Raw genomic sequence first — 25,212 nt, 5'->3', positions numbered from 1 at the left:
GAGTTCCTAAATCCTGAGACAGCTCTATCCATGATTCCATGTTTCTCAGATTTTAGTATTTTGAAGGAATATCCATGGTAAGCTCAGCTTTCTAAAACAGCAGAATTAAATAAAATTCTGCTTTAGAGAAAAAGAATATACATAACGATGTGTATGATATATACATGTATACACATCTACATATACACACTCAAGTAATTAAAGTCTTATCTGCATAATAACTAAACAGGTGTTCAATTCAGTGAAAAGCTCAGTTCAATTTTTTGGTTCTCTAAAAACCAGTCAACAGCTTGATTAATAGAATTGTTCCCCTCTTTATGAAATGGTGCCGGGGCATCAGGAACACAGCCATAAACTGTTTGTGAGTCCTAGTGATTCTATTGAATAAGGCATCGTATTCAGAAGCAATTAAGGAAGAATGTCACGAAATATCAACTTTTCATCCTGGCATTTAAGCTCTTCCAAAATTCCCTTCCTAGTTCGCCGTGTATGCAGCTGCCGAGCCCAGACACCGGCTGACTACCTTTCCTTTAGAGTATCCGGTGCGTCTGAAGATCAGCCCTGTGCCTAAAACGCATAATGTACGCTTGGCTGAAATCCAGGAGCTCCTTTCACAACTCAGCTCAGGGCTCCCGGCTTTCTGTGTCTTCTTTGATCTCTTCCTTCTGAAATCTCCTTAGATTTTTTTTTCTTGGGTTCTCTTTTTACCTTATCAGATTCCACCTTAGACCATACTTGAACGAAAATGAGTGAAAAACATTTTTAAGCACTTACTACGGGTCAGGGATGCGTTGTATTCCTTGCTAACTTATAAACCTCCTCGAGAGCAAGGACTCTTTTTCACCTCTGTACCTTGACTCCTTATATCATGGTGATTGTTTACCATTCTTTTTTTAAGCCCTTGCCTTCCGCCTTGGAATCAATACTATGTCTTGGTTCTAAGGCAGAAGAGTGGTAAGGGCTAGGCAATGGGGGTCACGTGACTTGCCCAGGGTCACACAGTGTCTGAGGCCAGATTTGAACCCAGGACCTCCCATCTCTAGGCCTGGTTCTCAATCCACTGAACCACTCAGCTGCCCCCAACAAGAAAGTATTTTATCAATTCTGGGTATTTGTAGGTGAGAAGTGAGCGTAGGGAAGGGAGAAGAGGCTACACTTGGGGAAGTAGAAATATGAGGAAAGAATCTGTGTGAAGAGCAAGTCGAGGGAAGAGAGAGAGATGGGCCAGGGGTACCTGATGACAAGTTAGTTAGGTGCCCGCGTGTGACGTCTGATGTGGTAAGAGGTGAGAGAGGAAGTATGTATTTATGTGAAGGGTGGGGGGAAAGCGTCATGTAGTAGTACCAGGACAGGACGGAATCCGTTTCATTTGAGTCTTAGATCTTGCCATGGGTTCAAGCCCAGCCCATTTTGCCTACCAGCTCTCTACTGAAGGTTTTGCTCATGATGGCTGTCTGGTGTTGCAAGGTGAGCACCAAATAGCAAAAATGGTTCTCAACGTTTCAACATGTTTTCTTAGTGATGCAGCAACAATACTCATGCATCTGAAGAGTTTAAGTCTCTTATGAGATGGAACAAAAACATAGTGCATAAACTAGCAGACAAATGTCCCCAATCATGTTGCTTTGCCTCTGTAAGCAGCTAGGAAAGAGTGGACTAAGTGGGATGAAGACACAGCCTCCTGCACTCGTGCTTACACAAAACAACGTGGGAAAAAGGAAGGGCTCTGGCTCTGTTACCTGGACAAATTGGACAGCAGCTTCCTTCCACATTGATGGGCTCTCGACAGGGCAGAGGCGGGCAGCTGACGGTCGAGCACAGGGTCTGGCCCTGCAAACAATAGCAGTGAGTGCAACTGTCGATGTCCCATCTTTCTTCATCTGCGTACGTTTTCCCACTGAAGTGACACACGGCCTTCTTTGGTGCTGGATCTTCTATTGGAGAGAATAATACATAGATGACGCTTCTTCAGATGCTAACGTGCCACGAGGTACCGTATGCAAGAAATTAATGGCTACAATTCTTTAAAAGTTGTAGGCAGGTTTCCAAAGTTCAGGGTAAATTTTTGGTATTTTCAAGTCTTGTGAATAGCCCTATTCAGTTCACAAGTACGCGTGAATCTATACACATACACAGAATACACGTACCTACAAGACAGCTAGGAAGAGAGGGCACTCGCAGTAGGAGAGGAACCAGGAAAGGTTTCATGAAGAAAATGGTAGTTGAATTGCACCTTCAAGGAAGAGAGAGCCTAAAGTTTCTATGAGTCAGAGAAGAGGAGGGAGCCTATTCTAGACACGGAAGACGTCAGTCCAAAGGCAGGAAGATGGGAGATGGAACATCTTGTGTGAGGAATAAAAAGAAATTCAGGTCGGTGGGGAGTCCAGAGTCCAGAAAGAAGAATCATTGAAGCGGCAAAGATAGACCGGGGATAGGTCATAAAAGGCTTTAAGTTACCATTACAGGTTAGTGAAAATAATGATGGCATCCCCCTCCCCCCCATCTAAGTTCATGCATTCTCTAGAATCTCCTTTTATATTCCTCGGGGGAGGGGGGGGGACTGTGGATCCCGGGGTGAGAACCTGCCCTGGAGGTAGAGTCAATGAGGCTTTATTGAATATGTGTGTCCCACTTGAAGAAGATAGACTGGAATGGGGAGAGACTCAAGGCAGAAAGATATTTAGGAAGCCCTGGGGATCGTGTAGGCAAGAAAGAGATTAGCGACTAAGTTAAGATGAGCGTGAGCAAAAGGAAAGAGCTGGATAGGAGAGAGAAGGAGGTGGAAATAGCAAGTATTTGGCAACAGACTGGATGGGGGGTGAGCGAGAGTGACGAGCTGAAAATGGCACTAGCGTTATGCCCTTGGAGGACTAAACGAGTAGCACTACTGTCAATAGAAAGAGGAAAATTTGGAAGAGAGGGAGAAAGATCATGAGTTCAGTTTGGGGATGTTGAGTTGAGATGTCTCTGATATATGTGTAATATGACTAGAAGGTGAGATGGCAAGCTCAGGAGCACTGATGAGTTTACCAAGAGAGAGTCTGAGACAGGAAAGGGAAAGGCTGGAGATAGAGCCAGGAGGAAGACTGATCATCCGGGGCATGATATGGATGGTGACCAAGAAGAACCAGTTAGCTATGTAGGAGGAGAACCAGGAAGTAGTGACAGGAAAGCAGGACACAACATGCAAGGGGAAAGGGTGGTCAGCAGTGTCAAATGCAGCCCATAAGTCAAGGCCCGAGAAAAGACCATCAGCTTTTGGCAATTAACATACATACATACATACATACATACATACATACATATGTATATATGTGTAAAATTGCTGGTCATTTTGGAGAGCAGTTTCAGCTGAACAATGAGGTTCTAAGCCAGAATAGGAAGGGCTGAGGAGCAAGGGTGGGAAGAGGGATAGTGGAGGCTTCTTAAGGACGGAAAAGACCAGGGCAGGTTAGAAGGCATGTGAACCAATAGAGAGGAGAGGTTAAAAATGGAGAGAAAAGAAACAGTAAAAAATATAGTCTCCTGGATAAGATAAGAAGGGATGAACTCAAGGCCCTGTGACTGTATAGCTATGAAATATCTTAGATTAACTTTATAAAATGAAAGATAGATATTATACAAATATATCTTGGTTAGAGTTTATAGGTACTCCTTTGTTAAAAATGTTGGGATACATTGTTACCTCTACTTAAACGGAAACTGAAATAAATTTGTATTTGAATAATTTTTACTGTTTTCCTCTTTCTTACCTACTTCGCCATTAATAACAGCAGTATAAGAATAAGCAACAGCAATGTCATAAAAAAAGAACCAAGAACTATGTGACACTAGTATAAGTAATTAACATTTAAGTAGTCATTTCCTTCCATCTCACTAAGATAGGATGTGTTTTCCACATCATAACCCCCCCCAAAAAAACAAGCATTCAATTTTATTTAAAAGTATATAAATCAAAATAAGTATTTGGATGCATTTTATAAAAATGTATTATTATTTTACAATATTTTAGAATTTAATTATAAATTGAATTCTCTCTTCTCTTCCCAACTCTTCTAGCTTGCCTGACTTTGTTCTCTTTGTTTGCTTACTTTTCTCTGATTTAACTCCGTTAGCTAGTTTCCCAGAATGAACGGAAAATAATTTGTCAGGGCTTGTCCTGTAATACTCTAACCCAAACCAGAGTGGTTGGGAATAATTATCAACAGGGCAGCAGTCAATTAGCCAGAGAGAGGGACGAACTAAAAAGGAGGTATTCTTTAGAAGAAAACTCCTACTTACCTTTGTACAGGTCCAAAAATTGACAAGGGAAAGATGATGTGAAGAATAGTATACAGTGACAAGATAGTGACCATATTAATAGAAATCTCATGCTCAGATTCATATTTCCTTGGTCCTACCTGTGTCACTGCAGATCTACAATCTAATCATCAGTTGTCTTTAAGTGAAGACTTACAAGACAGCAAATGAAGTCATATAAGAATAACCTGGAAGATTCTCTCTCTCCCTCTCCCTCTCTCTCTCTCCCTCTCTCTCTCTCTCTCCCTCCTTCTCCCTCTCTCTCCCTCCCTCTCTCTCCCTCTCTCTCTCTCCCTCTCCTTCCCTCCCTCCCTCCCTTCCTCCCTCCCTCCCTCCCTCTCTCTCTCTCTCTCTCTCTCTCTCTCTCTCTCTCTCTCTCTCTCTCTCTCTCTCTCTCTCTCTCTCTCTCTCTCTCTCTCTCTCTCTCTCGACTACTTGCTGATAGAGAGGATAGGAAAACTGAATCCAGAGGGGCAGAAGTGTTCTGGAGTGTTCTGAAATGCTTAAAGAATTAGAAGGCTTTTTCTGTCCAAGAGAGTCCCAAATTCTAGAGCAGAATGGCTAGAAATAGTTACCTATGATTTTATGTAAAACTGTTCCAGAACAGAAAAGGATCATGTGTGGGAGAATCATAATATTTTGAGTTGGAGAGGATTTCAAAGGTCAGGGGACCTCAGGATTGGATTTATAGAGCTGAGAAGGACCTTAAAAGCCAACTAATCCAACTCCTTCATTTTGTAGAAAGGGAAACTGAAGCTCAGAACCTATTTAAGTGAGGTTCCTTTTGGAAAAACCAACAAATCAAGAAAGCTACAGTTGGTAACATTTTGTCTATCCTATTTATATCCTGCAAAATATGAATGTCCTAGAGATAGCACAGAGATGAATATGTTAGGATCAACTACAATAATATCTCCCTTACTTATTTTCCTTTTCTACTGTTACAAAAATATACTTCTTTTTTACTTGTACATATTGTGACAGAAAGTTTTTTGGTCAATTGACTTCATCTTCTTAAATAAATTTAAAAACTCAATTAGATATTTTCCAGATTAAACTTATGATGAAAGTTAATTACAAGAATGAAAGATGATAGAATGGAATTCCTAGCAAACAACTGAAAATTCAGCAAATATCTTATGCTTACATTAGGATCACAGATCTAAATCTAGAAGGAACCTCTGAGGTCATCTAGTCTAAATCCTTCATTTTACAATTGTGGAAAATAAGGCCTACCAGGATTAAGGTCACTCAAGTAATAAGAGGCAAAGCCAAGACTTGAACTTATACCCTCTGACTTCAGATCAACCACTCTTTTCAGTGTACCATGCTACCACAATATATCAATATAAATTAAAAATATTCCTTTGAGCTCTAGCCAATATTTCCTTTCACTAAAGCTAACACAGAATAGCACTGTACAGACTGGAGTGTTCAATCTAGTGATTATTTTACAGAAATCCCTTGCACAATTAAATACTTCTTCATAAAACAATCTTAATGATGCTATTTTATAGTACCCAAGAGGGATTCATGGCACAGACTAATAATTCCTAATGGAGATTTGCATAATAATCCTATTGCTGCATGCCAATGTTGAAATCTTCTGTGGAGCAGACAAAACATTCCCACCAATGAGATCATGAAACCATCAAATTATCAAGTAAGTGTTTAGACCTTTCTATTTTGAAGACAGGCAGGTAAGTGGTACAGTGAGCCTGGAATCAGGAAGACCTGAGTTCAAATCAAGCCTCAGATACATAGTAGCTATGTGACACTAGACAAGTCGCTTCACCCTGTTTGCCTCAGTTTCCTTATCTGTAAAAACGAGCTGGAGAAGAATGTGGAAAACCACTAGTGTCTTTGCCAAGAAAACCACAAATGGGGTCATGGAGAATTAGACATGACTGAAAATGACTAAACAATTTTGAAGAAAGGAAATAAGCACTGATTAAGAGCTAACTTTTTGCCAGGTGTTGTGCTAAATATTTGGGATGCAAATATAAGCAAAAAGAAGACTGTTCCTATCTTCAAGGAGCTTATATTCTAACCAACACCAGAAGAAACAGAACGAAAGAGACTTTGAAGGATCAGGCTATACCTATTGACACACTGTTGTTTTTTTTTTTTTAATCTAGAAGGCAAGGGGCAGCTAGATTGCTCAGTGGGTAATCAAAACTGAAGATGGGAAGTCTTGGGTTCAAATTTGTCCTCATATACTTCCTGGAGGTGTGACCCTGGCCAAGTTACTTGACCCCAGTTGCCTATCCTTTACCTCTCTTCTACCTTGGAACCAATACTTAGTCTTGATTCTAAGACAGAAGAAAGGATTTTTAAAAATCCATAAGATAAAAAAAAACCCTATAGGATGAAAAAGTTTTTTCAAAGTTGTGTCAGTTTACATACCTGATGTTTCTAATACTAAATGAAGAAAATACCCCCATTTTAATTTCCTGGATTTCTCTTTAGGTTGAGAAGAATTTTATGCATTATTCTTGTAGTAAAGTTATGAAGGTGTGACAAGAGTAAATTCCCCCTTAAAGAATAAAGATTTATCTACTCCATGGGTATTAAAAAGAGTGCCTCCTAGACCATGAGAAGGTTCTCTTCTTTACTCCTCATTTTTGAAATTTCAGCTGTGGTTTTTAAGTCAGAGACCCTAAATGTATACTTAAAAAAATCCCTGTAAGAATCAGACATGTGAGGCATCATTGTACAACACATACTGCCACAAATCTACTGTTAAAGTCACAGAATGTTGCTACCTTTCAACCATGAAATGCAGACATGTCACAAGGGCATAATTTTTCACTTTTGATTGTGGTGGAGACAAGGAAGGAGGAAATATGAAATCTTAACTCAGGCTTAACGGACTTCTCCAACTGTTTTTTATGTCTCCATTTCCTTTGTGAGTCTTTTTTTGTTTTATCTTATTTCTTTATTTTACCTTAAATGCACAATTGATTTCATGATTATTTTTTTTTGTGGGAAAAGAAAGGATGTTTGTCAAGGTTGAACTTCATTTTTACTCCTGAGGTGTTTTTACTAATTATACTAGAAATCTAATTAACTGCTGTGAAAGAGAAAAATAAATAAACTATACCAATCTCTTCCTCTATTAGTATCCAATTTGGTTCTTCAGGGCACACTGGAATTGAAACACTTCCTACTCTGAAGCTGATTACATAAGGAAGAAGATAAATTATTGCTTTAAAGTGGAGTCCTTCTGCATTTAGGGATTTCTCTTGTTACTTCTATGTTTTCTACTATGAAGTGAGGGGTATGGTGAGTAAAAATCACAACAGCAATGTCTTTCACAGTTGGCTTTTTCCTTTGCTGTGCAAAGACCAACTCATCCTTTTACTGATACTGTGGGGTTATGAATAAGATCCTGGTACTAAAGGAGGAAAAGACTCAGTGTGAAAACAACTCCCAGGGAGGACGTTAGTCCTCAAAATGGCATCAGTTCTCTCAAGTTCTAAAGGTGTAATTTAGAACCCTAAAGCAATAATTTCCTACATTCTTGGAGCTGGTCCAAAGAAGGGGAATCAATTCTTATTTCTGAGGAATACTGTTGACAAGAGTCATTTTGGTTTGAGAAGTTAAGGTCTTTAAAGGTGGGAATTGAGTCTGTTTTGACTACTTTTGCACAGCATTGTGTATAAATAAGTGCTTTATGTATTAATTGGTAATAATATTATTCCATATATTTGATTTTCATAAATATGACCAGAGACATCCATTATCTTTACCATGTGAGCAGTCCATCTTCCTTTTATATGAGTATTTAAGAGTAGAGACATAGGGATTGAAATAGCATTTTAGTGGACTAATTCGGTTTTATCTTGGTCACAACATATAGCTAATTATTAAATGGAAAAATGAAGAAATCTCCTCAGAAATGATACCTGATTGGCCCGGGCAGGCACACAAGTTGTATGCTATACCTGACACATTTACTGCATTCTCTTAACTTTTGGAGAGAATGAATTAATACGTTCCTACTCACTGCAGGCTAAAAAAGTCACACCACTAAAGAATGCAATAAATGAGCTTATTATTGAGAATCCATTATGTATAGAGGATTGTGCTAGGCCCTGGACATATGCTAGGTGGCGTCCCTGTCTTCAAGGTATTTACAACATTCTTCAAGTGAGAGCTGGCAGAGAAGGCCATTCTCAACTATGGGAATCATGGAAGGCTTCATGAGTAATGATTTTTATAATGGTCAGGAACCTGAAAAGTGAAAAGAGATCGGAGGAATTTCAGGCATAAAGCACAGACCAAAGGTTGGGTGTGACGGCATGGGCCTGTCGTCACTACAACTGAGGAGGCTTTCTCTCTGTCTTGTGTCTATGTTTAGTCATCTCAGAAAGGCATCAGCTTCTTGTGTCCTGGTATTCCCAGTGCCCAAAAGAGTTAAGAAATGTTTGCTGAACTCAAGACTGGAAGGGAGAGGAAATCTGAGGTTTACTTGTTCCTTGGATATTTACGCAGATAGCTGTAAACCTGAAAGAGATGGGCAAACACCGTATCTTGCCTCAAATGATCCTCTTGGAGAACAAAATATAAATCGAAACAGTCAAATCTTATTAAAACTAATCCAGATACTCACAAGTCTGTCATTATCTAAAAATACAATCACTTCTTCCACGAATGTTATCCCAATGTCATTCTAATTGTTGGAAGCCTTCCATGACAAACTCGATAAATATTTGCTGCTTCGAGATGAAGATTGTATTACCTTTTAACTTATTAGATAACAGAATGTTTACCAAAATGTAGAAACTGAAGTTAAAGTGCTATTAACTAGATAGATCTTGATTGGGATAATAATAGATCTCTCAAAGCTTTATCTAAATTATTGTGAAAATAGCTTGAGCTCCCTTTTCAAGACTTTCACAGTTGGACAAGAAACCTTTTCTCTCAGGCAATTTTTGGTTTCCCCCCGCTCAATTTATTTTTGAGGACATAAAAACCTTTATCTTCTTTTGATGGGCCATAGAATCATAGAGCGAGAGCTGGAAGGAGCCTCAGAGGCCAGTTAGTCCAGCCTCTTCATTTTACAGATGAGGAAACTGAGGTCCAAAAGAACCATGATGGTTTTCTTCAACAGTCACTGAAAAAGCAGGTACCAGCAATAGGGTGTTAGGTCCATTCTGAACAATAATGACTGAAACCTTTGATTAAAGCTTCAAAAGATACAAGTTTCTCTGAATTAGCCAAAGAAATGCTCCCCTTCTTTCCTAGGGAGCTGGCTCCAGATATGTGATAACCTATGTTCAAGTCCCACCTCTGACATATACTAGTTCTATGACTCTTGGCAAATCACTCCCCCTCTAAGGAGCCCCAGGAAGCTTTCTACGTCTTCTAAGTTAAAATTGCTGGTGATCTGCAAAAGAATCCTCATTGGGAATTCTCTACAGTAATGAAATAAGTCCACTTTCCATCCCTCCAAAAGGAATAACATAGATCTTTTTAAAATTGTATGCATGATTACTTTTACCTGTTTGGTGTACTTCTCTATATCAAAAGTAATAGTGGTTTATATTTCAACCTCTTTCATGGATAAATTTTTTAAAAACCCTACAGAATCCCGAGTCGTTGGTCCTAAGACACCCAGCGAAGGGCACGTTTCCCAGTCCCACATCCTTCACTTTGACTTCTAGGTCATCAGAGGCACTGAATAATATATCATACAGTATATCAAACATCGACATTTACTCTGTCAATGGGAAATCATGTTGAAAGTGAAAGCCAATGTAAAGGAGGGGGAAAGGAAAGAGAACCAGTGATGTTCAAGCAGGGAAGATAAAGGGCCTCTTCCTTTTGAACTGTGTAAAATAAAACAGGGCAGCCAAAGTGGGAGTAGGAGCGAGGTCCCTATACACACCTCAGATTTCAAGAAAGAACTTTCCCTATTTTTCAGACTGCTGGTCTCGTTCTTGCACATGCCTCACCTGCTGGTGCCACTTTAAAATACAAGTGACCCCTGGGCATGCATTCCTGACAGCTCTCCTAGGGCTGCTTAACTACTTGGCCAGGCCATTTGAGGAGCTTACAACCCAAATTATTTTTTCACACATGGCTGATGTTTGTATAAGCTTCCAAGGGCAAGAAGGGGTCCTTATTACAACTATTTGGTACCTTGGTGTCAATGCAGTGCATGCTCACATCTCCACCCAGATAAAAAAAGGGCCACATGCAAATGGCAGCAGCAATCTTCCTGTAGCCTGACTGCTACTGCTAGCCTCCCTGCTGATCAAGCCACCTCCTTCATATAATGACTGTAGCTGACATCCAAGATAATGGGCATATTCATGGCAGAGCCTCTCACTAAGTCAACTAGGACTGCTATAATTTTATTTGCACAGCAGGAGCTGGGAAGGAATGGTGAAGTGGGAAGAAGAGAGCTGCTTTGGGGAACTCAGAGACTTTTTAAATGCTAAGCTACAACTTGATATTTGGGGCTAATAAGAAAGGAAGAAAAAGAAAAAAGAAGGAAGGAAGGAAGTGAAAAGGAGGGAGGAAAGAAGAAAGGAAAAGGGAAAAGAAAAAGAAAGAATGAGTGAGAAAAAGAAATAAAGAACTCAATTAATACACTGCCCATTTGTGTGATAACTCCAAAGCTAGCATGTTTTATAAGAACCTGTGTCTTTTTAAATTCTAACCTTTAAGAAGAAAAGCATGTAGCCTGTTTGAGACAGAATTCCTTCCATTCACATGTCCCTGCTGTTAGCAGTTATAACAAGGTCTCTTGTTTGAGGCTAAAACTAAAAAACTAAAACTAAAGGACTTATAGGAGTCAAGCAGTAGAGACTTACTACGTGGATATGTTTTCATTACAAATGTCATAGCGTCTGTCTCTAGAAATTATAGAGGAGCAAGGCAGCACATTATGAATTTCTGGGATGGGATTAGCCACTGAAAGGCACTCAATAGTACGGAAAAGCAATGATGCCTGAAAGCATCATTCTTACAGTGAATGGCATTGAAGCTCTGACTCTCCATAAGGAATCTTTTTAACACCTCAATAAATCCTCAGAAGCTTCTTGGTCTTTATCTAGATCACTATTAAGCCTGGGTCATCTCAGGTGATTTTCATAGCCACAATGTCCCATGTGATAAAGAAAAGACGATGAGAAAGGTTATTCTGTTGAGATGTGGGCTGAGATACAGCATTTGAGCCCTAGTCACAAATTTATTACTCTTTTAGTACTTTAAAAGTTCCAGATAGAGAAGTTGTAATCCAGACCTTGTCTTTTGTTGAGACTAATATTGAAGTTATGTGACAAAGTGATGCACTAGAATTCATTCTTCATATAGAATAGATCCACAATAATCACCACCCAAGCAGCTATAGAATGACTCTTAACAGCAAAGCACAGATGTTTTCATTTTAAGAAAATATATTGGAGAGTTCCCTTGGGAAACTGACACAAAGGGGAAAAGAGTTTCAACATCATAAAATGATGATCCTTTAAAAATGTGCTATGTAATACTTCCGGAATCCATCTGTACCTTAAGTATGGAGGACTGGTTATTGTGAATTTCAAAACAATTCCACCCTAATCAGACCATTCTTTAGAAGATGTGATTTAGCCATTTCCTGATCAGTAACAATGGAGATACTTGGAATAACAGAATCAAGTCTTGGAAACTCTACATTCTTTATCCTACTCAGTTTAACAAGATTTTGAAGGTCTGCATCAAACTCAAGATTTAATTATCTGAGGAGAAGGCCTTCAACAGACATGTGCAAAAAAAAGGGCAGACCTCTGGGCTGTGCTAAGTCAAGCTAAGTCATCATTGGTACTGATAAAACACTAAAAATGATGTAAAAATATCCATACAAGGCACAGCACTTCCTGGCCCCTCCTCTTTTCCCTGGAGAGGTGACTCTGGCTGGCAGCATGCTAAATGTTCTGACATCTTGGAGTCTTGGATGGTGAGTTTTGCCCTGGAGCTGATTTCAGGTTCGGGCATCTTGGCTGAGCCCTTTGGAGGTCAGGCTGATTCTTTCCTCCTTCATACTCCAAACTCTTACTCCCTTATCTTCTGATCTCCCGCCCGATACTAATCAGGCACGGGAAGAGGGAGAGAAAAAAAACTACTCTTCTTCTTCTTCCTTCTTCTTAATTTTCTCCACTATCAATTAAATCACCATGAAATTTGACTGCTGACTTGGGCATTTTATTATTTGATTTCCCTTGGTGACTACTTAAATTTAGATTTTTTTTCAGTCTCAACCATAATTTCAGCCTTTACATTATGTACCACATTGTTCTTATTTCTGGGATATTAAATCTCCCCCTTACCCCCCCCCCCCCCGGCAAATGTACTATTGAGCCTGTTTCCCAGACGATGTTATATGAGCAGAGATTGATTGATTGATTGATAGAGAAAATTCTAAAGAAAAATAATCTAAGAAAAAGCATGCTTTTTGTGTAAGTATTAGATAGGTTTAATTTAAGGAATAGAAATCACTTATAACCTTAGGAAAGCATGTCGAAGGATTATGCCAGTTGAAGAGAATTACAGCAAGCTTGTTATAATCTCAGAGCTAACCAAGTGGCGAATGATCTTTTGCTCTATGGGAAGTTTCCAATAACTGGCTTCAGATGTTAACTAGATAGAAGACTGATTTGCAAGAAAATCTTAGTGTTTCACCCACCCGAGAACTCAAAGCTGCAGTTAGTTTACTCGATGAAGGGAAAACCAACTACTATGACTACCTTTCTTTTCTGTGATGCTTTTAGAGTTACAAAGCCCCCTCATTTCAGTAATCCAGGGAAGTAGATATATTAATTTATCACCCAATAGAATGCCAATGGCATCTATCTTTGTATCTCCAGGGCCTCATACGCTTTTGGCACACAGATGGCACTTATTATATGAATGTTGAATTGAACTGGATTTCTGCTTTATCAGTGGAGAAACTGAGGTTCGAAGAAATTGAATGACTTGCCTGTGGTCATACAGCTATAAAATATTAGAATCAAGATTCAAACTCAGGTCTTCTGAACTCGAAAGTCTAGAAGATTTTCCACACTACTGTTCTAAATCTAAGCAGAAATGATAATTTTTTTTTTAATTCCAAGTTATGGATGGAGTTCAGGGCCTGGAGTTAGATAAAAGTCACCTTCCTGAGTTCAATTCTGGCCTCTGATATTTACTAGCTGTGTGACCCTGGGAAAGTCACTTAACCCTGTTTGCCTTAGTTCCTTCATCTGTAAGTGTAATAGTGAACCACTCTGTTATCTTTGCCAAGAAAACCCCAAATGGGATCACAAAGAGAGAAGATATGTGAAAAACGACTGAACAACAACTACCACCTTTTTAGTAACTTCATTAAGTGAGACTACCCACACAAGATGACTTATGTTTTACTGATAAGTTAGAACTTCTCAGATCTCAAGGACTTTCAGATGACACCACCTTCTCTGATTAAAAAAAACAAACAAAACCATTAAACTCTATGAGTCATAATTCTAAAGTCTACCTTTTAAATATGAAATAACTCCTGCTATTTGTCAAGTGTATGACTTGATTGAGATGAGTAATGTCTATGATTATTCTACAGTGTATAGTAAAATTGAGTGCATATTATGATTTTTAAGGTTATTATTATGAATATTTACTGCTTCTGGGATTGTGGGCATGTCATAACTCGAGGCCCAATGTTTGTTTATGGAGGCAGTTATGATATATTAGAATTCTACACTTGCAATTAATCTGGGTTCATAGTTTGCATGTGACACTAGCTGAATGTCCCTGGTCAAGTCATTTAATCTCTGTGCTTCAAATAGTTCCCTAGGAATGATCTGTTGTCACAGACAGAGTAAGGCTTTTGTCAGGGGAGGGAGTTCTGCCCTCTGAGGTTCCCCACACAGATTCTCTGCCCTGGCTCTCCCTTAGGCCTAGAATACTCTCCCTCTGTACCTCCACTTCCTAGGATTGTTGGCTTCCTGCAAGACGACTCCAACTCCAGCTTCGGGGTTATCCAAGTACCCCCAACAGCCATGCCTTCCCCTCTAAAGTTACCTTCCATTCATCTTGCATTTTCTTATTTATGTAGATGTTATTTTTCTCATTGAGATGTAAATTGTTTGAGGATGGACTGTTTTTTATTTTTATTTTTTTTGGGGGGGGATATACCAAAAATATAGTGTAGGAATAGGCACAGAAATGATCTGACTGGAATCACACAGCGAGTGTCCTAGGCATGATTTGAACCCAAATCTTAACTCCAAATGCTTGCTGATTAACTTACATCCATATATTTAAAAGATACATACATTTTGCTCATATCAAGGGGCTGAAAACTTAGCATTGGTGCATGGACATGGCTACAACACTCAGAGTGCAATTGGGGGATTTATGGATCCTCCAATATCTTGCAACCATTTACTGTTTTGGGAAGATTGAGACAAGAGGAGCAAGTTGTCTTAAGTAAAATTATTCGATCATAATCACTAAATTATAAACAAAACAGGAACCTTTCTGTAAGTGTGATCTTTTAGACAGACTCATTGGGAAGGAAGAGACCGAGTTCTAGAAGGATAACAGAACTGCTATGGAAGTGTCCTTATGGGCCACTTGACGTTTCCAGATAGATTCCTTGGATCCCAAGGGCACTGGGTTTCAGCTCTGTGAAACGTTTTCAGGTGGTCTCTGAGCTATTTCAGGAAGCACTGATGTTTACAGTATAACAAAGTCGAGGATTCGTCAGTGTCTATACTCCCCAACCTCTCCACTCACCTCCAGGCTCCTGCCTGGAGCTGTACTTCGAGGAGACATCTTAAACTCAACATGTCTAAAAGAGACCTCGTCACGTGTCTCCCTAAGCCTGCTCCACCCTGCTTCCTAGGTTGCAAGGCAGGGGTCATCCCCGATTCCTCACTCTCTCTCACTACCTTTATCTAATCGGATGCCCAAGCCTCCTGCTCTCACGCCTGCGACGCCTCTCCATAAGCCCCCTCTCTTCTCTCCTCTGATGCTGCCAGCGCTCTGGTGCTGTCATGCCTGGATCACCTCTCCTTTAGACTACTGCAATACCCTTATGGGGGAGGGTGAAAGAGGGGGCCTGCCTTCTCACCTCGCCTCCCTCCTGTCTATCCTTTACTGAACTGCCAAAGTGATTTTCCTAAAGCTAATTAAGTCCCACTAGAGGACTCCTCTACTCAAACTGCACTGGTACCTTATCGCCTCCAGGATCAAATACCAAGTCCTCTGTTTGGTGCACAAAGCCTTTCAGAAGTTAAACTCCTCCCAGCTTCCCAGTCTTCTTACACCTTACTGTCTGCCATGTACTCTTGGATACAGTGACACAGGTCTCCTTGCTGTTCCATGAAGAAGATGCTCCATCTCTAGACTATCTCTGTTTTCTTGGGGGAATCTCCCATTTCCTGCAATGCTTTTCTTCTTCATTTCTCTCTTTGGGCTCCCTTTAAGTGCCAACTAAAACTCTATCTTCTATAGGAAGACTTTCCCAATTTATCTAAATTCTACTGTCTTCCCTCTTTTAACTATTTTTTATCCTGCATATAGCAGGTTTGTATGTATTTGTTTCTTGTCTCTTCCATTAGATTGTGAGCTCCTTGAGGACAGAGCATATCTTTTGCCTCTTTTTGTATAATTAGCATGTTGCGTCCTGGCATGTACTTAAATGCTTGCGGATTAACCTTTATATTTTTTTTTTCTGTGATTGGCAATAATTTACTTTTTCCTATTCTTCTTTTTTGACTTTAATTTTTTGGGTAGTTTTAATGTCATCAGAAGTTAGTGAAGGTGTGTGGCCAGATTGGTCTTTTGCCCATCCACGTGCTTTCACACATGGTTATCTTAATGACTATAGGACCAAATGTTCTATTGCCTGGGAAGACTAAATGTAGTTTTCCGAAATATCTAATGGGCTGCCAGAGGATGGTGTACATACTAGGAAAATTTGGTTTAACAACTGCAATGCACTTGAAGATTGTTAGATAAAAGAGGAGGTGTCACATATCTACTGCAATGATTGCTATTTTCACAACCAGAATCTAACATCCTGCACTCATTTCCCTATTTTGTTTTGTTTTTTATCCTTGGCCATGACCTAGCTTTTTCCTAAGCCTTGTCTTCCTAAAATGACTTCCTAATGTTTACATTCATTCTCCCCTTCATGATATGACAAAGACTATGTTGACTTTATGAAAAAAGAAAAGAAAGGAGAGGGATGGGAGGTCTCTTATTTAAAACAAACAAAACTTGGTGATTATGAGAAGAAAGTCTAAATAGTGGCAAAGTGTAGTCATTAAAATCAAGAATCACTGAATATTAGATGTAGAAGCAATCTTTGAGATCATAGTCCTTCCTTTTATAAATTGGTAAATTAATTTAAATAAAAGGTGGATGATACACAATAGATATAACTGTCTATGTTATTTACAATGTTAATAGTATTCCCTTTTTCATGAACACATATCTATGTCCAAGCTGAGTCTTTTTGATCCAATAGCAATGACAATCAACCCAAAGCTACAACTAGGATTGTAAAATCACCTCTTGTCAGTATCCAGCAAACTATTTCAGGAGTTAAGATAATTTCAACTGTATAGATTACGATGATTAAGAATTAATAGGAAATAACTATTCTGTTTTCAGAGCCCAAAGGCATTTTCTTATCTAAATTACCTTTCATGTTCCTGGGTAATTCTTATATGTCACAAATTTCTGCTATTAGAAATTATTGGATTTGGTTTATCCTTTGCATCTAAGTTACAAAAAGTAATGTATCCACTACCTCACTTAAAACAACCACCCAAGGGATACTGAGCTAAGATATTTTACTTAAGATAATGAGGCAGCTAGATTGACAGTGGAGAATGTTAGACCTAAAGAAATTTATGGCCTCCTTCACTTACCAGATGTATGAATCTAGGCAAGTCATTTAAGTTCTATGTGCTTCGGTTTCCTCATCGATTAAAATGGAAGTAATAATAGAACCAACTTCACAGGTTTGGTATGAAGACAAAAATGAAATAATATTTGTAAAGTACTTTGTAAACCTTAAAATGCTATATGAGTGCTAGTCATTAATGTAAATCTGTAACTGATCAGGATGATCTTAATGGGTGGATATAAAATCTTTGAAGAAATGGTGGGGAGAATATCAGAAAATATTGAGCTATTCTCCTGAGAAGTGATGGTCAGCCTCCAAGTAATACTTCCTTCATTATAGTAAGTATCAGAATTGATGGATAACTGTGACCAGAAAGTCTATATTTTGTTCTTCAAATATAATTCTAGAGGTATGCGTGCTTGGAAATCATACTCATATTACTGATGCTAGCTTGCCTATATTTCGGAGTATTGCAGCCTAATTTTGAACTTGACTCCCATATGGGATCCAAATGTCCCACTATACCCCAATTGTAGAAATTTCCATATATCAAGATCTCTAAGATGAATTTTCTGCTGGAGAGATTTCCTAGTCAAAGAAATAAATGTAATAAAATTCAGAGGAGGGGCTACTTTTTTTTAAAAGTTTGTCTACCTAGTTTCACTAGAAAAGGCCGGGGCAGGGAAGTTGACGGAGTCTCTCTAGACCCCTTGTTTTGTCATTAGGGATGGTTGTTGTAGAACATTGAGCCTCCCACATGCCTCCTTTGTTGATTTCCAGGAAATTTATCACAAGATGGGGAATGCTGCTTTACAGGTCCTCATTCATGAGAACCCAGTAGAATGTAAGATCCTAGAGGGCATGAATACTTTGTTTTTATTACCTAGCACAATTCCTTGCACATAGTAGGGGTTTAAAAAGTGTTTACTGAATTGCATCAATCAGGGAACTGGTTGGGGAAAATAATAGTTAGAAAATAAAAAGAAAAAGTAATAATTAATGGTTTTCCACATTAGCACTATTTTCATTGATTACATTCCTATGGATAATATAAGCTTCCACTAAAATCTAATTTCTAATGCCTTAACTGGGAATGGAGATGGTCCTGGGTTCCTGAAAGCTTTATTAGCCCAGTATCTGGAAGTCTATTAAGCTGGAAAAATTTTGAATGTCAGCCTGGCAACAGTCAGTCTGGATGTCTGCCGGTCAAGGGCCTGCTTAGCTGAATTCACAGTTGCTCAGCCCAAGAAGACTGGCCACCAGATGAGGAATGCTTTTGGTCACAGGAACTTATGAAGGCTGGTCAGAGGCAGGAACGTCTGTGATCTGTGTTGGGGTAAGGAATACTCACACCAATAAATCATGGTTCTTTGGATGGGTGGAAATACATAGTGCAATAGCTCTCTCAGGAAGAGAAGGCCACAATGTGGTATTCATCCTAGAAGTATTTCTTGGATGGAAAAAGGAATTTCTGAAAAATGAAGCTCAAAGTCCAGAAATAGCAAAAGGACACAAGCAGATCTCAAACTCCTCAAACTACAGTGACTTTCTGAGAAAGCACATCTTAAGATTTCTCCTGGTATACTGTTTCTCTGGGCAGATCTTCCAACTTTTCCTCTATTTGGGATCCCCAGTTCTGTTCTGTTCTGTTCTCTACGGAGTGCCAACTGCTCAAATCAATAATCCAACTAGGTCTATTAATAGTCACTATTATATTTTCAATAGTCACTCAGAGAGATGAAGACTTTTTTCTTGTTCTTACCTATGCAGTAGGGACAACACTGGCCTTTTCTCAAAACGGGTCTTTCACAGGAGACTGAAGGGCAAGACTCAGAGTAACAGCTAATCATGCTATCCATACATATGCAGCTGGTACAAACATCGGGTTTCCACGACTCAGCTGCCAGGAATATGTCCCCTTCATCATTTTTGCAGTAACTAGGCATGCTCTCATTATTTGATGAGGAAGGCTGAAGAGGTTCATCTGGAAAAATGGACACAGAAGTCAGCAGGGAATAAGAGGATGTAGGCCACTAATGGTGAGACATAATGAGTCTTCTTCATTTTGCCTCATAAAGGTTGTGGCCACCTACAGGCCTCTGAGTATACATATTAAAAAGCATATTCAAATAATAAAACAAAAAGGCCAGCTTAGGCAGGCCTGAAAGACAGTTTTTTAAACTGTATTTTCAGGTTCACCAAATGGCCAAGAGGAAAAATGCCTCTAACCTCCTAGGTTTAGATGTGCACATAATTAGGTGACAGAAAACCTAAATGACTGGAGGGGGTGCAAATAGAGAGAGGTGTATGTAGTCTTTACTCTAGAAAATGAAGAAGAAGCTACTGAAGAACAAAGATGCAATGTTTTCTCCTGGCCTGACTGCTTTAATATCTTTGATGATTAGAATGATCTAACTCTCCACTTAAATCCTAGTCAGATGGCTGTTTGTGGCAAGGCTGTGACTCCTTAGTTCTCTAGAGCTATGCCAGGGGATGGAAGGTTTTTTTAGGTCCCAGAAAGGTGGCAAACTCGGCAATGACCCACATGTTTGCTGTATGAAGACCAGACTAGTCAAGGAAGAAGAAGCCCAATCCAGAAAAGACAGCCACCAGGAGATGAATCTTTTTTGGTCAGAGCAACTCATGAAGGCTCTCTCCTAAGGCACAGAAAGTTTATGGTAGGTATGAGTGGAAGAAGTTATGACACCAAGGGAGACCCTAAACCCTACCAATCCTGAAGCACGGTGACCAGACATTGTACACTTGCAGAACACATCACCATTTACAAAGTGCTTTCATAAAGACCGTGTTGCTTACCATCAACTAAAGTTTGTAGGGCATTTCCTCTGGAAACCTCAGGCAGAGATCTGACCATGATGAAGCACTGAAAGATCTAATTCAAAAAAGCTCTGGATCACAAGGCCATAGATTTCTAGCTGGAAAGGACCTCTGAAGTCAGCTTGTTAGAAGAAGGATTTCAATCAGCACAATAAATGCTCACAGAACTGAGCCACCACTACCCAAAAATCTATGGCCAAGATTATTCCTAGTAAGAAATCTCTAAGCAACAAAAAACTCATTTCCTCACTTGAAACACCTCATGTATGATCTAAAGCGAGAGAGACTGTTTTCTTAGCATGGTTACTCTGGAGGATCATATTCATAGCTTTGATTGTAATTCAGTCAAGAGTTGAAACACTTAGCTTATCTGGTGAAAGGAGATGTAATAGTGTAACCTTAAGCCATATTCTCTCTGCAAATAATTTCATGCTATTAGGCAGTTGTTACTTGTCCAGAGGAGTTAGTTTTTTGTTTTTTTTTTTTTGTTCTTCCCTGCTGGGAGAAGTGAGGCAAGAAAGGAAGATATTTCTACTAGGTTCAAGTAGGAAGGGTTTTAAGTCTTGGGCACTTATGCTGGAGGAAGAAGAGAGGGTCAAGAGAAAGGAAACAGATCATAGAGTCCACGGCTATGTCCACATTCAGCTTTCTATTCAGACAGAAATCTGAGTGAATGAAGTAGAAGATTTAAACATTTTTCTATCACCTTTCTCAGTGGGGAACAGTGAAGAGGCAGAGTAGAAACTGTCGAGATCCTAGCCATTGATGGAAAGTCACTGATGATGTCATTAAACCTGGACTCTGCAAATCACCACTACACTTTTAAGAATTTAATAAAAAACAAAATAATTTTTAAAAACTTGGTGAGGAATTATATTTCACCCTATGTTTGTGTTTCAGTATTCAGAAGAGGAGACCTCAAGGTAGGAGTAGAGCTTGTAAAAGAATAAGGAGAAGAGCCAGGAGGAGCTATGACAAGACAGAAAACATGGCTATTCCCAAGGAATGTGAATCTCTCAAAGGCTGAAAAAAGACCAGGAGTGAAAATCTCATCCTGCTGTTAGTGATAGAGAACAAGGTGGAAGGAGCCTCAGAAAAGAATGAGAAGGAAGGCTTTTATTTCAACAAGCACATGGTCCCTATGAAACATGACCTAAAATTTTTATTGGGTCATGTCATCCACTAGCACTCTGCTTCTTATTCCTCTTCTTTATTCATTACTTCCAGAAAGACCTTCATTTTTTTGGTCCTTCACATGCATACTTCCCTGATTTACATCTTACACTTCCCTACTCTCTGTTTTACTTCTTATTTGTATTCTAGAGTTCATCTTATCCTAGTACCTAAAAGCATTAAAGATAAAAAAGCAAAAACTAGAAAAGAAATACAAAATCCATTCTAGACCTACTTACTGAAGCTGAGGAAAAAAATGAACCTTGCAAAACATTTTGAACTGCTGCTTGTATTAATTCTTTTGAATTTAAACACTTAGATTAATTTTAACCTTTCCTTAGGATCTAATGGAACACCTGGTATCTCTTTATGAGCTTTCACATTCTTTCTTGAATTATAGTTATTTATATCTTATTTTCATTATCATCATCATCATCATCATTATATAGTAGGCCTTAGCTGATGTAGGTAACCCTGACCAAAAAAAAATATTGGTTAGACCACCTATGAAAAGTCAGCATTCAGTGATATCCTATGATGAATAAGCTTGTAAGTGTCAACCCACTGATATGTTAAAAAGAAATTCTATGAGACATTATACAGTAAAAGCCAGCTGTTCTGGGCAGCTAAATAGCATAGTGGATAAAGTGCCAGGTTTGGAGTTGGGAGGACTTGGTTAAAATCTGGCCTCAGACACTTTCCAATTGTGGAACTGCCTGGCCCTTACCTCTTGTCTGCCTTAGAATTCTAAGACAGAAGGTAAGGGTTAAAAAAAGTCAGATGTTCTGCTATTTGATAAAATTAATAATAGAACTGAAGAATATTGTCCTTCCATAGAGATATGGTCAAACCACACACATATATGTTTAAAAGCTAAGTGTTGAGGTCAAGTTATTAGTAAGTTGATCTCATTAAAAAATTAAATCAATCATATAATACTCCTTATATTTATGTTATCTCAAAATTTCTAGAATTATAAATAACATCTAGAAATAATGTCATAATGTTCTAAAGTGATAAACAAAAAGAGTGGACATAAATTCCTTTGCTTTCACAAAGGGAGAGTCATAAGCGAGTATTTCTTTCAAAGGATACAAAGTACCATTTTTATACATTCTAAGGGTGGCATAGCTACCCTTCCAAAATGGAAACATAAAAGAAAATTTATAGGAGTGAGACCATTCAAGATAAGCTAATGGCCTAAGACTGGCTTATTCTGGAAATTAAGCATTTTGTGTGTCTGACATGTAGTAAGCAAGATAAATGGTCATCATAAACAGGATGAATTTCTTCAAAGTTACATTAATTTCAAGAAATAAATGTGAACCATAGAAAAGAATGGTTTGAGATGGTGTACTAATGGGCATCTTAATGCTTTCTGCCTAGCATTTTCATTTGAGCTTGGTTCAAGTCCTTTTTTAAGTTAACTTTATAGCTTTGGTTTGGCAACATCTCCAACCTGACCCCGCGCTTTTCTTGAGTAGGTAGATGCCTGGGCTACCATGTTCATCAGCGAGTTGAAGAGTACTGTGGTTACCTGTACACTGAGGACAGCAGGAGTCCTGGGTGCGAGATGGAGTTTGGCAAAGAAGGGGAGGACAAACTTCAGTTTCACACAACACACGGCCACTGTGACATGTACACTGTGTGCAAGAGTCAATGTTCCACGTTTCTCCATCCACAAAGTACTCTCCTCCAGGAGCATGGCAAATTGATGGGCTGCTCAGCTCTGGTTTCTGTACCACAAATTCATCTGAGAAATCAAACATAAGATCAAAAGAAAATAAGTTATGACAAAGGAGGTATTGCCATTGAGAGGTTGTTCTCAGCAGCTCTCGAAGGTCCTGATGATTTTCACTAGTCTAGAGGAATGGTTGATAATTCTTTCAACTTCTTTTGATCAAGGAAAAAAGAAATTAAAAGCACTATAATAAACATGCATATTGGTATAAGGAACAAGCAGAAATTCCTTTTATCATACTAAAAAAAAGAGGGTGATTTATGATCTGTCTGAGTAATACGAGTATTAATGTGCCATGATAAGCTAACTTCTTCTCCAAACAGGATTTCATTGAGATCATTTATCACTTTCAGGAGATTGCAGAGGTGAACCGTGATTAGCAAATCTTACAAAGAAATCAACTGTTTGGATCTTGTATAAACTTCCCAAAGTTCAGAGAATTTTGCCACCCATTTTTTTTATCCTATTCAATGTCCTGTGCACTCCATTAACTTTCTGGGAGCTTAAGTATTTGAAAACTTGGAAATATGTGCTATAACCAATTTGAGTACACCCAGAATAAGATTGCCTGCCAGCAAACTAAACAGGAATGTTCATGTAGAATCAATAGACAGAAAACTAATACTGAAGACTAGACCTCTGTTCTAAGATACCACTCACTGAGAGGCAAAAATTGAGAGGTTGTTGATAACTGCCATCATTCTCCAGCAGAGACAATTTTAGTCTTTTGGTCTCTCAAATGAGATGATGATGATAGGGAGGAAATTCAATATTAAGAGTATGTTGAAAGGTCCTGAGAGCTGCCCTGGAGTTGCACTGAGGGACTAAGAAGGATGGGGACAGCCTGTTCACAGATTATAGAACAAGAACATCAAAAGAGGTCTGAGAGTGCTGAACCCAGTTGGAACATGGTGAAAACACCTTTTGCATGCCATGGTGGGCACAATTCTTGTAACTTTCCACAACGAAAAGTAAAGAGTCTACTCAGCAACGACTACCATGATCACTATAGTTTGAAATAAGTAGTCAGGATAGCAAGTCAAAAGAGAAAAGACTGGGGCTGAATCACAGGAAGGAAGGTAACTTTGATTTCAAAGGGGCAGGCACAGAGTTCTGGATCAGTGAAGGAGAGTACTCTGGTCATCTTTTAAAATGGCAGAAATCTGATATTGGCTCATGGGTTCATGCTAGGAAATAGATCTAATGTGAAAGGACCAAACATTTTGGTATATAAACAAGAGAAGGGAAGACCATGACTTGTGTAATAATTGACTTGTGCAAATTGACTTGTGTAAACTGAGGCAGGGGGTTAGTGGCGGGAAAGAAAGGGAATGGACAAATTATAATAACGCATTTCATGCTTCCAAGACAGAAAGCTTTTTTTAAAAAGGTCATTGCTCATATAGGAGAATTAGGAAAAAGCTTCCCAAGGAGAGCTGGAAAAGAGTTGAAAACAGTTCTCCTTGAAAAGAGAAGAATTGCTTTCTAAGGGTTGATGGCTCCTAGATCCTGACACAAAAGGGGAAAGATAGTCAAGTCATAGGAATAAACAGCCATGTGTATTTCCAGTTTTCCTTACCTTTCTAACCCTTTCCCCTATACAACTTGCTTCAAGGCAAAACAGGAAGGGACCTGAGAGAGGTGGGATATGAAAGAAAACAGAAAAAGAAAGGGTAAGAAAGAGGAAGGGAAACCTGAGGAAAAAAATAGCAGTGGGTGAACCTTTAGTCTAACATGGGGAAGCTACAGTAGCAGCTCCTTTAATCTGACAACAGTAGAAAAAGGAATTGACCAGGAATACCCAAGAAGAAAGAAATTGGTCCAAAAAGCTAACTTCTCAAGGGGATGGAAGTGAATTATTCTGTTCCCTCTTTAAGTCATCAGTATTTCAGATCAACAAGTTTGAGTCCTTTAGTAAGAAGAATCCACAAGAGATAAACCATGAAAGGCACTACCTTTGGTGAAATACATTACGTAGTATAATACACACACACACAGCCTCTCAGTATCTTAGTTTCCTTTTCTGTGAAATGAGGGGGCTGCTGTAGATTACTTCTAAAGCCCATTCTATCAGTTGTACTATGGAGACATTGTATAGTGTACTTCACAAAATCAGAGAACTTCTTTGTGCCAGTTGCTTCATCTATAAAATGTGAATAAGATCTCAATCCAGTAACAGTATGAAAGAAGAAGATAACAGATATGCACAAGCACTGAGCTCAAGGCAAGTTAATAAGCATTTATTAAGTTCTATGTGCAGGTCACTGTTCTAAGAATT

The 25,212-nt window shown here is 38.9% G+C and overlaps 1 protein-coding gene across 4 annotated transcripts in view; it reads right to left on the bottom strand.

The window, feature by feature from the left end:
• Nucleotides 1-25,212, bottom strand: part of CRIM1 (cysteine rich transmembrane BMP regulator 1) — a 240,483-nt gene that overhangs the window by 15,980 nt on the left and 199,291 nt on the right. For 3 of the 4 annotated variants that reach the window (XM_007476071.3, XM_007476073.3, XM_001371615.4), the window contains 3 exons: nt 22,731-22,946; nt 18,945-19,166; nt 1,740-1,934 (listed from right to left, as the gene is read on the bottom strand). In XM_007476071.3, the coding sequence (XP_007476133.2) occupies nt 1,740-1,934; nt 18,945-19,166; nt 22,731-22,946 (633 nt within the window). The remainder of the gene's footprint in view (nt 1-1,739; nt 1,935-18,944; nt 19,167-22,730; nt 22,947-25,212) is intronic. The other variant, XM_007476072.3, reaches the window with a different exon arrangement.

The sequence above is a fragment of the Monodelphis domestica genome, chromosome 1 (genome assembly GCF_027887165.1).
Source record: "Monodelphis domestica isolate mMonDom1 chromosome 1, mMonDom1.pri, whole genome shotgun sequence".
Lineage (NCBI taxonomy): Eukaryota > Metazoa > Chordata > Mammalia > Didelphimorphia > Didelphidae > Monodelphis > Monodelphis domestica.
The sequence above is the reverse complement of the archived record's forward strand: the minus strand, read 5'-3'. Positions and strand labels throughout refer to the sequence as shown.